At 38.2% G+C, this 13,825-nt stretch overlaps 2 protein-coding genes across 2 annotated transcripts in view; both read left to right on the top strand.

Moving 5' to 3' along the window:
- The window catches only part of ADGRL4 (adhesion G protein-coupled receptor L4), a 129,864-nt gene that overhangs the window by 47,620 nt on the left and 68,419 nt on the right, over positions 1 to 13,825 (top strand). The window contains exon 2 of the mRNA XM_003411218.3: positions 11,750 to 11,902. Within this exon, the coding sequence (XP_003411266.2) occupies positions 11,750 to 11,902 (153 nt within the window). The remainder of the gene's footprint in view (positions 1 to 11,749; positions 11,903 to 13,825) is intronic.
- LOC104846011 (gamma-aminobutyric acid receptor-associated protein-like) lies at positions 8,796 to 9,231 on the top strand. The gene has a single exon (XM_064283154.1). It carries the CDS (start codon positions 8,862 to 8,864, stop codon positions 9,213 to 9,215), a length of 354 nt encoding a protein of 117 aa, XP_064139224.1. The 5' UTR covers positions 8,796 to 8,861; the 3' UTR covers positions 9,216 to 9,231.

Here is a 13,825-nt window from a genome sequence, read left to right as displayed (position 1 = left end):
AGTCATAGACCACCAGGGATACAACCTTCATCATTCTTTATATTGCCAATAACTGATCTGAGAGCACAATTTCTTTTAAAGTTAATATAAACTTCTCCCAGAATGCTGGGAAGATAGTCAAATTTAGAGATAAAAAATGAAAACTTTTATTTTAATAAAAACTCAATTATATGCTTCTGTGTTAACTTGCCTTTAGAATGTGAACTCTGACAGCAGGGCATGGATCTTGACTTTTTGATTAATTTTTACTTATTTCCCAGTATAGACATGTTCACATTTGGGAGCTTGGAAACTCCATAAATATTTGAGTAACTGAATCATTGAATCAAACCCAATGTGAGTGAAATATTTTGCTTTAACTTGATTTAAGTACTTGTGTTCAATTTGACAGCTACTTTCAGATAATTTTAATGAACTAGTCTAATTTCTATTATATGCATAAATAGATCTGTCAGGTTCTTGATATATATATATAGGCATAGCCATATATAGTTGTATATCTCTGCATACAGAATTCAAAAAAAAGCAAACCCGTTGCCATTGAGTCAGTTCAAATGTTAATAAAGTATTAACTCTTCAGCATTTTATATAAGGCCATTCACAATTTCTCTTTCTTTCTTGTCTTATTTTTAGCATCTTCCCTCTATTCCTCCAACCTCCGTATATACCGTTGCTTCAGGGAAGCAATGGCTGACCAAATGCTAAATCTGAAGAAAGTGTTTTAAATATACGCTTTTCACATTTTTTAAATTTTAAGTCCTTTAGGTGAGGTGTGTACTTTCTAGTATTACAAGCCACAGCACCCTGTACTTTCTGACACTGGGTAGTGTCAAAATTTTAGGTTATCTGCCTGGCCTGTACAAGCCTTTGAGGGCTCAGCCTTTGCTCTCTCCATTCTGAGTTATTTGACAAGTCCCCAAATTTTCCTCGTTCTTATGTGCCTCCAGGTCGTTGGCTTCTAGGGGAGCTCAAAACTGTTCTCCCCTCTCTTACCATTGTTCCTTCTATTTCACCAAGATTAAATCAAGTCACATGCTAGGGATTAGAACACTCAATGCGATGAGACACAGATTAGAACTCAAACCTACTAGGAGGTACCTATGGTAAAGTAGGAAGGTCTCTAGTGCCACAACATGAAAAAAGTCTTAGGTGGGAGGCCTGAACTAGCCCTTCTGTATACACTGGAGAAAATGTTCTTGCTTCTCTTGGGCTGGCTGATTTTTCTCTTAAACTCATTCTTCCAATCAATTGAAATAGAAGTGTGCCAAAGGGAGAGATGTTGGTATGTGCTCAGAGGGACAGGCACACAGGGTGCTGCTCCCTGGCCTCCTTTGTCTTCGGTTTAGGCCTGTCTTAGGCCTAGGAAAGGGGCTTTCACACAGAATCCATCTAGTTTCACCAGGAGATAGATCTAAATTTAGGGAAATCTTCTTAGTAATGAAGACCTTGCATTTGTCGAGCTTTCAACCTCATGAAGGGTGAGGCTTTAAATATTAGGGGCGCTGTTTCCAGAGATCTGTTGCAAAATAAATTACACTATGCCCACATTATGAAAAGAAGCGATATCATTGTACTGATGTTTCAGATAGCTTTTAATGGCAGAGGATAATGCTTATGAAAAATGCTAACAAACTGGTGTTGTACAAAGGCATATACAGAAGTGGGTATTCTGCATCTTAGTTATCTTTAGAATGGAGGTGCCTGAAAGGATGAATGGTCATCTTTGGGTGATAGCATCCCAAATCATCTTTGTTTTCATTCCTCCTTTTCTTCATTCTTTCCAAGAGTCAAAATGAGCAGCATTAAATTATTGGAATTTTAAAAATTGAATCATGGGGAACTAATTTTGATATTTTCCTCCCAATATGGCTATATCCTATCCATACTAATGGCATTTTGAGACCGTTAAGTTATAAACTCTTTACAAATGTTTTTATTATCATGTATGCATAAGGATGAGTGTTTTAAACTGTTTTCCAGACTTTAGAAGCTCACTTGTTCATAAAGAAGGAATCAATCTCATTAGTTTATGAAGGGCCTTATATTATATGCTAAAGGACAGTCAGCTATTAAAGAATTTTAAGTATGGGTGCAACAGGATAACATTTCTATTTAAATAGCAATAATAATATTTTTTTTAATTAGAATAAGAGACATATAGTTCTTTTCCTTTATGCTAGGCACCACTCTTAAGTATTTTTTGCACATCCACTCTTTTAATCATCTTAACAGCCTTCTGAGGTAGGCACTATGTATTTTCCATTTTATAGTAATCTTCTATCACAGTGACTAGCACATAATAAACACTCAATAAATGATAGTTATTACTACTATGAACCCCTTTTATAATGCAGTATTTAAGAAAAATGAGATTGCTTTGACATTCAGACGGCCTTAGGCTTGAATCAAACTAAACCACTTGTTAGATGGGTGCCTTTTTTTTTTTTTGAGCAAGGTACTTTCACTTTTTATGCTTCAGTTTTCTCATTTGTAAAATGGGAATAATGTCTGCCTCATAGGGTTTATGTGAGGATTAAAATACACATCAGCTAATGGATATGAAGTGCTTAGTGTGGTGCCTGAGTCATTGGGAGGCTTTAATAAATGGCAATAATTATTTGCGTTCTAATACGCTCAGACAGCATTGTCAGTCATGTCTTGGGAGGAAGTTAAAATTTAGGAAACTAACCAGTAGACAGAGAAGGGGTAAGAGGGAGCCAAGTGCATTATCTCCTTAGCATTTTTTATCTCCATATTATATGAAATTATACCTGAAGAATAAATAAGAGTATAATGCTGGAAAACCTCACCTTTTAAGACTCAATGAAACTTTTCTTGACCTCGTCTCCAAACCAAGTAAAATGAATGGTTCTGTCATTTCTGTGATTTGTCCTGCAGTCCTCTACCCCCACTTTGATTCACTGCTCTTCTTTGTTTACATCTTTGTTCTCCCGGATAGATGCTCAGGTTCTGGAAGGTAGAGGTGCTGCCCATCATGGACACGACAACCACAATACCGAAGCAATTTGAAAACATACATAAAAATAAAAACACATACAATACGTATCCAAACAAAAACCCATTGCTGTCAAGTCAATTCTGACTCATAGCGATTCTATAGGACAGAGTAGAACTGCCCCATAGACTTTCCAAGGCTGTAATCTACTTTTTTTTTTTTTTTTAATAATTGTGTTTTAGGTGAGAGTTTACAGAGTAAGTTAGTTTCTCATTCAACAATTAATACACAAATTGTTCTGTGACATGGGTTGTCAACCCTAGATGTGTCAACACTCTCCCCTTCTCCACCCTGGGTTCCTCCCAAGGCTGTAGTCTTTATGGAAGCAGACTGCCACATCTTTCTCCTGGGGAGCAGCTGGCGAGTTGGAACCACTGAACTTCTGGTTAGTAGCCAAGCAATTCATCACTAAGCCGCCAGGGTGGCGTATAATACATATATTTTTGTTGTTAGGTGCCCTCTAGTAGGTTCAGACTCATAGAGACCATATGCACAACAAAATGAAACACTGCGTGGTCCTGAGCCACACTCACAATTAAGCCCATTGTTGCAACCACTGTGTCAGTCCATCTCGTTGAAGGTCTTCCTCTTTTTCGCTGACCCTCCACTCCACCAAGCATGATGTCCTTCTCCAGGGACTGATCCTTCCTGATAACATGTCCAAAGTATATAATACATATAAAAACATAAAGTAAACGTTTGGCCTAGGGAAGGTAAAAAAAAAAAAAAGTAGAAGCCATTAATTGATATACTAGACCCAAATGGCATTTACTGATTAAGAAAATTACAACAACTTCTAAAATGTAGGGCTATCTTCCATTGTGTGTTCCCATCAACATGTCAATTGTAAGTTTGCTGATAAAATCTAAGTTTGCTAATAAAATGATTTTTCTTTACAACTGGTAAAATTGAATGATGTTCTCCCATATTCGTATTTAGTACTGCATTATATTTTTAAACACTATATGTCATGCATTACTCTACATTATATGTAAGTATGGCAGAGGCTGCTGGGTTCTCAGACTCTCTTCTCCCTTCTTCCTGGGCAAACATCTGAATTACAGCCCCAAACCTCCTAAGTAGTTTTACCAATTGCCATCTGAGTCCAATCAATTCTGAGTTATGACGACTTCATGTGTGTCAGAGTAGAACTGTAGTCTATGAGATTTTCAATGGCTGATTTTTTTGAAGTAGATTGCCAGGCCTTTCTCCTGAGGCACCGCTAAATGGACTGAAACATCCAGCCTTTCAATTAGCAGCCAACTGTTTTAACCATTTGTTTCACCGAGGGACTGCCCCTAGTAGTTATGTGGTGTGGTCATTTTAATGAATTCTGGTGAATAGGATGTTAATAAAAGTGATGTGGGCCATTTCTAGGCATGGCCCATAACCCTTCTGGATGTACTTTCATACTCTATTTCACCTAAGCACCCCACCTGAATACAGATAACGTGGAGACTCTATGGCATGGTGAAGCCATAAGATGGAGCAAAAAATGGGCACCCATATCATTGAAGAAATTTCCTATCAGTTGGTATGTAAAAGAGCAGAAAATAATTTTTATTGTGTTGAGCCATCATTTGTTTGGATATATTTTTAGCAGTTGTTTTATTTTTTTTCAACACTTTAAAGAAGTCTTTGGCAACAGATGAATTGTTTTTTTTTTCTTCTCGTTATGGTCTTGCAACTGCCACGCTAGTGATTGGGTGGGACTGTGCATGTAAGGTAATTGTGGCCCAGTTAAAGGGATTGGTCAGTTTTGTCATCCCACTAGGTATTGCCCAATGCAATACATCCTTTGATTTCTTGACTGCAGCTTGACTGTATTCAAGTAAAATGAAACCTTTGACAGCATCAGTATTTTCTCCATTTATCATGATGTTGCTTATTAGTCCAGTTGTGAGGATTTTTGTTTTCTTTATGTTGAAGTGCAATCCACATTGAAGCCTGTAGTCTTTGATCTTCATCAGTAAGTGCTTCAAGTCCTCTTCATTTGCAGCAAGGTTGTGTCATCTGTATATTGAAGGTTGTTAATGAGTCTTCCACCAATCATGATGCCACATTCTTCTTCATATAATCCAGCTTCTTGAATTACTTGCTCAGCATAAACATTGAATAATTATGGTGAAAGGATACAGTCATGACACACACCTTGCCAGACTTTAAACCACAGAGCATCCCCTTGTTCTATTCTAATGACTGACTCTTTGTCTGTGTACATGTTCCTCATGAGCACAATTAAGTGCTCTGGAATTCCCGTTCTTCGAAATGTTGTCCATAATTTGTTATGATCCACACAGTCAAATCCCTTTGCATAGTCAATAAAACACAGGTAAACATCTTTCTGGTATTCTTTGCTTCAGCCTAAATCTAGCTGACACCAGCAAAGATATCCTTTCTTCCAAGTCCTGTTTTGAATCCAGATTGAATTTCTGGCAGTTCTCTGTGGATGTACTGCTGTGATCGTTTTTTAATTATCTTCAGCACAATTTTACTTGAGTGTGATATTAGTGATATTGTTTGGTAATTTCCGCATTCTGTTGGATCACCTTTCTTTGGAATGGGTACAAATATGGATCTCTTTTAGTCTGTTGACCAGGTAGCTGTCTTCCAAATTTCTTGGCATAGACAAGTGAGCATTTCCAGGCTGTATCTGTTTGTTGAAACATCTCAATTGGTATTCCGTCAATTCCTGGATCCTTGTTTTTTGCCAGTGCCTTAGGTGCAATTTGGACTTCTTCTTTCAGTACCGTTGGTTCTTGATCATATGCTACCTCCTGAAGTGGTTCAATGTCAACCAATTCTTTTTGGTACAGTGACTCTGTATATGAATTTCATCTTCTTTTGATGCTTCCTGGGCCATTCAGTATTTTGCCCATAGAATCCTTTGGTATTGCAACTAAAGGCTTGAATTTTTTTGTTAGTACTTTCAGCTTTAGAAATGCTGAGTTTGTTTTTCCCTTTTGGTTTTCTAACTCCAGGTATTTGCACAATTCAGTATAACACTTTGCCTTCTCAAGCTGCCCTTTGAAATTTTCTGTTTAGCTCTTTTACTTCATCATGCCTTCCGTTCACTTTAGCTGCTCTGTGTTCAAGAGCAAGATTCAGAATCTCTTCTAACATTCATTTTGATCTTTTCTTTCTTTCCTTTTTAATGACCTGTTTCTTTCTTCATGTATGATGTCTTTGATATCATCCCACAAGTCCTTAGGTCACTAGTGTTCAATGGATCAAATCTATTCTCGAGATGGTCTCCAAATTCAGGTGGGATATACTCAAGGTCGTATTTTGGTTCTCATGGACTTGTTTCAATTTTCTTAGCTTCAACTTAAACTTGTGTATGCGCAGCTGATGGTTTGATCTTCAGTTGGTCCCTGGCCTTCTTCTAACTGATGATACAGGGCTTTTCCATAGTCTGTTTTCACAGAAGTAGTCAATTTGTTTCCTGTGTATTCCATCTGGTGAGGTCCATGTATGTAGTCACTATTTATGTTGTGAGAACAGATATTTTCAATGAAGAAGTCGTTGGTCTTTCAAAAGTCTATCATGAGATCTCCAGAGTGGTTTCTGTCACCAAAGGCATATTTTCCAACTACAGATCCTTCTTTTTAGTTTCCAACTTTCCCATTCCAGTCACTAGTAATTATGAATGCATCTTGATTGCATATTTGATCAATTTCAGGCTGCAGAAGTTGGTAAAAATCCTCAATTTCTTCATCTTCGGCATTACTGATCGCTGTGTAAATTTGCATAATAGTCGTATTAGCTGGTCTTCCTTGTAGGTGTATGGATATTATCCTATCACTGACAGCACTATACTTCAGGAAAAAAACAAAAACCTGTTGCTGTTGAGTCAATCCTAATTTATAGTGACCTTATACGACAGAGTAGAAATGACCTCTAGGATTTTCAAGGAGTGGCTGGTGGATTCGAACTGTCGACCTTTTGGTTAGCAGCTATAGTGTTTAACCACTGCACCACCAGGGTTCCATATTTCAGGATAGATCTTGATTTTTTTTTTTTTTTTTACTATGAATGCAACGCCATTCCTCTTGTATTTGCCATTCATGGCATAGTAGACCATATGATTGTTCAATTCAAAATGGCCAATTCCAGTCCATTTCAGTTCACTAATGCCTAGAATATCAATTTTATGCATTGCATTTCATTTTTGACTGCTTCCAGTTTTCCTAGATTCATACTTTGTGCATTCTACATTCCAATTATTAATGGATGTTTGCAGCTGTTTCTTCTCATTTTGAGTCAGACCACATCTGTAAATGAAGGTCCCAAAAGCTTTACTCCATCTATGTCATTAAGATCTATATTTAAAATATATTCTTAATGTTTAAAATAAACAGGTAGAAATAAATCTTTTGTTAAAAATAGAATGCAAACAAAGTTTAAATTTTCCTTCTGAAATCACTACCTAGATACCTGCAGGGAAATGAATTGCTTTTCTGTGGCCCTTCTTGCTATGGTCTTATAACTGCCACACTAGTGATTGGGTGGGACTGTGCATGTAAGGTAATTATGGCCCACTAAAGGGATTGGTCGGTTTTGTCATCCCACTAGGTTTAAAAGAGAGCCAATTGCAGAGCAGATTGAGGATTCCATCACCATCAAGGTAGGAGAGCCAAGAGCAGAGTGTGTCTTTTGGACCCAGGATCCCTGCACTGAGAAGCCCCTGGAATCAGGAGACCGAGAGAGAGAGAGAAAGAGCTATAACACATAATAAGGCAAGGAGCAGTGGCAGAGAGATGGCAACAGGAGAGAATGGCAGAAGATGGTTTGGTGTGCTTCCTAGCCCACGGAGGGAGAAAGCTGGGTACCTTTGAGCAGGAGGCTTGCTGGCAGAGTACAGGCACTGATTGGTACAGCTAAAAGAGCTTTGTGACACTTGCCTGAGCAGGGAAGAAGCCCAGGGCCCAGGAGAGGCCTGCCTATGAGCATGGCTGGGAAAAGACTGTTCTGATGGGAGGACTGTATCCTGAGCATTTCTCAACCTGAATTGTAGCGTGTTACTTCCATAATAAACTCCATAATCGGGAATGTTGTTTGTGAGTTCTATGTAGCCATTGCAATGAATTATTGAACTCAGCACAGAAGTAGAGAATGCCATGGAGGGACAGTTGGTGTCAGAATTGGTAAAGATGGTAAAGATGGAGGAGAGAGGAGGCATGTCTAACCTCCATCTCATACGAATCAGCCTTCAGCTGTTGATCTTGATTATCCTTCCCCTTTGTGAAGTTGGAGGAGGTCAGCATTGCCCCCACACCATTTTTACAATATCCTTCATTTTCTCAGAATACACCCATAATTCATTAGATATTTCTGTTCAAACGATACTCAGAGAGGCAGCAGAACACAGCAGTTAAAAGAACAGACTTTGGAGTCAAACTACCTCGGTTTGCATCTTGGTTTTAGAACTAAACAGCTGTGTGATGTAGGGCAAGGTACTTTACTTTTCTATGGCTTGTTTTCCTCATCAATTAAATGAGAATAACAATGTTACCTACCTCATAGAACTGATGTAAGGATTACATGAATTAATTTTTATAAAGGAGTCAGAGACATCTCCAACTCTTAGTTTTCATTATATGTGTTCAATAGCCTGTGTACAAATTGAATATTATATACCTCATCCTTTTAAAAGGAGAAAATAAACTCAGTTTTTTTTTTCCATCTTGTCTTAGTTTTACACCAACTTATTCCTGTAAGATTTTTCTCTGTACTTCCTCAATTAGGCTTTTCTTTACCTTTAAAAATGTCTCAGATCCCGACTCCCCCCCGCCCCGCGCCGGGTTCCCTCAGCCCAGCCCGGTCCAGCCCGGTCCCCAGGAGGATGAAGTTCGTGTATAAAGAGGAGCATCCGTTCGAAAAGCGCCGCTCTGAGGGCGAGAAGATCCGAAAGAAATACCCGGACCGGGGCCCGGTGATAGTAGAGAAGGCCCCCAAAGCTCGGATAGGAGATCTGGACAAAAAGAAATACTTGGTGCCTTCTGACCTCACAGTTGGTCAGTTCTACTTCTTGATCCGGAAGCGAATTCATCTCCGAACTGAAGATGCCTTGTTTTTCTTTGTCAACAATGTCATTCCACCCACCAGTGCCACAATGGGTCAGCTATACCAGGAACAGCACAAAGAAAACTTCTTTCTATACATTGCCTGCAGTAATGAAAGTGTCTACCATCTGTGAAGCTGCTGCCCCTGCGGTGGGGGGGGGTCCCATTCTACAAAGAGAAAGGTAGCCCCCCCTTTCTTGACCTACCCCTCTTTCTTCAGGCTCAAACACCACTTGAGGCTTTCTCCAATCCCTCCTAGCAGGAGGCGTAATAGTGGAGATGGCCCCTAGTACCTCTCCTTTCTCTTTTTCTCTTCACCTTTCTCTGTTCCCTTTCCCATTCTGCTTCAGTCTTCTTGGTTGTCAGTTTCACATCCAGTGATTGGTTTGGTTTCTGTTCCCTTTCTAACCACCCAAGGGGCTCAGAGCCCCAACGATCCCTTTCACTGCCTTCTATTTTGGGGGTAGATGAAAGGGACTGAAATTGTGGGGGGAAAGGTAGGAGGCATATCAATAAAGAGGAAACCACCAAGCTGAAAAAAAAAAAATGTCTCAATCATTTTATGCCTGTGCCATTGCCCAACTTCTTACCTTCCTTTAGTAGATGGCCTTCCTTGTCTCCATATAACTACACTTAGCTATCTCAGTCCCTGGAGAAGGACATCATACTTGGTAAAATAGGGTCAACAAAAAAGAGGAAGACCCTCAACAAGATGGATTGACACAGTGGCTGCAACAATGGGCTTAAGTATAACAACTGTTGTGGACGTAGCACAGGACCCGGCAGTGTTTAGTTCTGTTGTACGTAGGGTCACTATGAGTCTGCACCAACTCGATGGTACCTAACAATAACATTCTTGTAAGATTTTTCTCTGTACTTCCCCGATTAGGCTTTTCTTTACCTTCAAAAATGTCTCAATCAGGACAATACTCAATACGGGGAAGGTCAGTTCAACTGGACTGGACCAAAAGCAAAGAAGTTTCCGGGATAAACTGAATGCTTCGAGGGTCAGGGGAGTAAGGGCGGGGGTTTGGGAACTATGGTTTAAGGGCACTTCTAAGTCAATTGCCAAAATAAATTCTATTATGAAAACATTCTACATCCCACTTTGAAGTGTGGCATCTGGGGTCTTAAATGCTAACAAGCAGCCATCTAAGATGCATCAATTGGTCTCAACCCACCTGGATCAAAGGAGAATGAAGAACACCAAAGTCACACGATAACTATGAGCCCAAGAGACAGAAAGGGCCAAATGAACCAGAGACTTACATCCTCCTGAGACCAGAAGAAGTAGGTGGTGCCCGGCCACAACCGATGACTGCCCTGACAGGGAGCACAACAGAGAACCCCTGAGGGAGCAGGAGATCAGTGGGAGGAAGACCCCAAGTTCTCATAAAAAGACCAGACTTACTGGTCTGACTGAGACTAGAAGAATCCCAGCGGTCATGGTCCCCAAACCTTCTGTTGGCCCAGAACAGGAACCATTCCCGAAGACAACTCATCAGACATGGAAGGGACTGAACAATGGGTTGGAGAGAGATGCTGATGAAGAGTGAGCTACTTGTATCAGGTGGACACTTGCGACTGTGTTGGCATCTCCTGTCTGGAGGGGAGATGGGAGGATAGAGGGGGTTAGAAACTGGCAAAACGGTCACGAAAGAAGAGACTGGAAGGAGGGAGTGGGCTGACTCATTGGGGGAGAGTAAATGGGAGTATGTAGTAAGGTGTATATAAGCTTATATGTAACAGACTGACTTGATTTGTAAACTTTCACTTAAAGCACAATAACAATTATTTTTTAAAAAAAGGTCTCAATCACTTTATCCCTGCACCTTTGCCCAACTTTTTGTCTTCCTTTAGTGAACGGTCTACCTTGTCTCCATCTAACTATACTTACCCATCCTACTTTGGCCAATTTGGATCTAAGATCACCTGAAAATATTTTCCTTCTTCTCCAGCCCATCATAATCACCTCGGAGAAGAACATATTTTCTATTCCATTTATTTCTATTCCATTTACAGACAATATAAACCTACTTTCTGATGTTTTAAAGTGTTGAGGTACCTATATCTTTTCTCATAAATTGTAAGAATGTGAAGGTAAGCACTGTAACTTTTTTTTTTGTATTTTGTAATCTTTTGTGACACAATATAATGCATATAGTTGTAAATAAATGCATTAAGGAATAAATGAAGGGTTTGCAGAACAAGTAGTACAAAATTCTTCTAGGGAGCAAATGATGAAAATTAATGGTACGTGATAAGAGCATGTCATATGTGTAATGTCTGATTTTTCATTTTTAACTTATGATATATTTTTGACTGATGATAAAGAATATTACAAATTCAAAAAAAATTTTTTTTAACTGTTACTGTAATTAAATTAAACATAAAATTTTGGAAAATATCCCAACATAGACACCTTAATTATATTTAGTGCTTTTGAAGAGATTCTATATTTATTTGCAATGACAAAGTTTGATATTATAAGCAAGAATAAAACAAGTGTGTAATGTGGATTCTTTAGCATTGTTAAGTTTTCTTAGAAATAAACATCACATTACTTTAAATTACACAGCTATCAAAATTTCCAGATACTTGTGGAACATACTAAGAATTCATGCCAATTGTAGCGTTTTTAAAATGTTTTAACTTGATATATCCACAGATGATAATGAGTGTGAAAATTCGACCCAGCCCTGCGGTGAAAATGCTAATTGTACTAACACAGAAGGGAGTTATTACTGTATGTGTGCACCTGGTTACAGATCCAGCAGCAAACAGGACAGGTTTATAACTAATGATGGAACGAACTGCGTAGGTAAGTTCAATTTTCTAACTTAAAATATGTGCCTGTCTATCAATGTATATTTTCGCCAGAAAAATATATGATATTGGAGCCAGGTTCTGCCAGTTTCTTACTGTACCCTAGTTGTTAATCACGTTCAGAAACTGCATTAATTCCTTCACTTCTCCTGTGTTATGCACAGTTGCAATGGGATAGCCGATGATGTAAGCAAAAGAATTTTTTTTGAGAAAATAAAGCAGTTTAAATATATATATATATATTAGAGAGCTATGAGGTCTAATATGGTGTTAAATACAATAAATGTTAAAACTTTAAAATAATGTATTAACACAGAAAATTACTCTTTGTATCAGAAGGTGTTAATGCTTTTACAAACACGTACTCTGAGATGAGCCCTGTATTTTTTCAGAATGTGTTCAGAAAGTCATTATCCATGAAAAGATTATCCTAGCGCTTTTGCTCCTACCTAGCTGAAAGTTAGTCACACCTAAGATCTGCATTAACTTTTTCCCAAAACCAGACTCCTATTGAGAAAATAAAATGACTTCTGCAGTGATAGTAATTCTGGTTCAGTCTCTAAGTAAGTCAAACATTTTTCTGAATCTGAAGAGAGTGTCTAGAAGATTTAGCAAATGTCCGTTTCTTCTAATTTGGTCATGCATATGACTTATCAAATCCTATAGAATTTGGATTGTAGCCTGAGGAAAAAAGATGGTTTAAAAACTTCGACTACTGAAAAGTTTTCAGAGGCAAATTCTTTGGAAGCCAAGACTTTAACTTAGAAAATAAATCTTCCTAATCAAGGTTTTAAAAAATTGCCATATTCATAATCAGTATAACTAATTATGGTTAAATGTAATCTACAGAATTAATACATGTACTGAGGTCCTGAGAATTTAGTCACATAGCCAGGGACAGAGATGAGACTAAAACTCAGGACTCAATGTGCAACATACACAAGAATAATGCATTGCCACTGGCTTAGATGGATAGATAAAGGAGATATATTCAAGTAAATTTAGATCACCATATAGCCTTTGATTAGTTCCCTAGTGAGATTCTAATTGGTAAACTACAGGGAAGTCTTGCCATATTATTATTAACACATGATAAGTTAGGAGTTAATGTTCAAAAAAATTTAATCAGTTCAATGTCAATATCAAACAAATCATTCAGTCTCATATACCTATGAATCATAATACTTTTGCTGCCAAATAGGAAGATTTTATTCTCATTTTCTAGCTGAAAGAACTTAATAGCTACTCCAGGTTCTCTCATTCAGGATAATGGTGGGACTAGAATCACGGTCTTGCATCTATAAAGGCATTGTTCTTCCCACAGTAGATTTAAATGGATGACAAAATTAAATCTCACATATTAACCTGAATCAAGCTATGTAAGGATATAAATATATAAAATACTAGAAAATATTGATATCCCTTTGAGCCATAATTTTATCATTAGTATTTGTAGCAAATTATTTGTTGAACTATAACATTAAGATATGTGCAGGAAATAAGAATGTGAAATTTTACTGAGAAAACGTATAACCAAAAAACCAAACCCATTGTTCTCAAGTTGATTCTGACTCATAAAGACCCTATAGGACAGAGTAGAACTCCTCTCATAGAATTTCCAAGGCTACAGTCTTTATGGAGATAGAAAAGGAGAGAGAGGGAGAGAAAGAATGGCCCCCTACTTCGGAAAAAATCAGCCAGTGAAAACCTTATAAATAGCAGTGGAACATTGTCTGATATAGTGTCAAAAGATGAGCCCCTTGGGTTGGAAGGCACTCAAAAGACTACTGGGGAATGCTGCCTCCTCAAAATAGAGTCAACCTTAATGACCTAGGCGGAGTAAAGTTTTCTGGACATTCATTTGCTGATGTAGGACGATTCAAAATGAGAAGAAACAGCTGCAAACATCCATTAATAA

This window comes from Loxodonta africana, chromosome 3 (assembly GCF_030014295.1).
Source record: "Loxodonta africana isolate mLoxAfr1 chromosome 3, mLoxAfr1.hap2, whole genome shotgun sequence".
NCBI lineage: Eukaryota > Metazoa > Chordata > Mammalia > Proboscidea > Elephantidae > Loxodonta > Loxodonta africana.
Note: the sequence above shows the minus strand (reverse complement) of the source record. Positions and strands in the feature narration are given on the sequence as shown.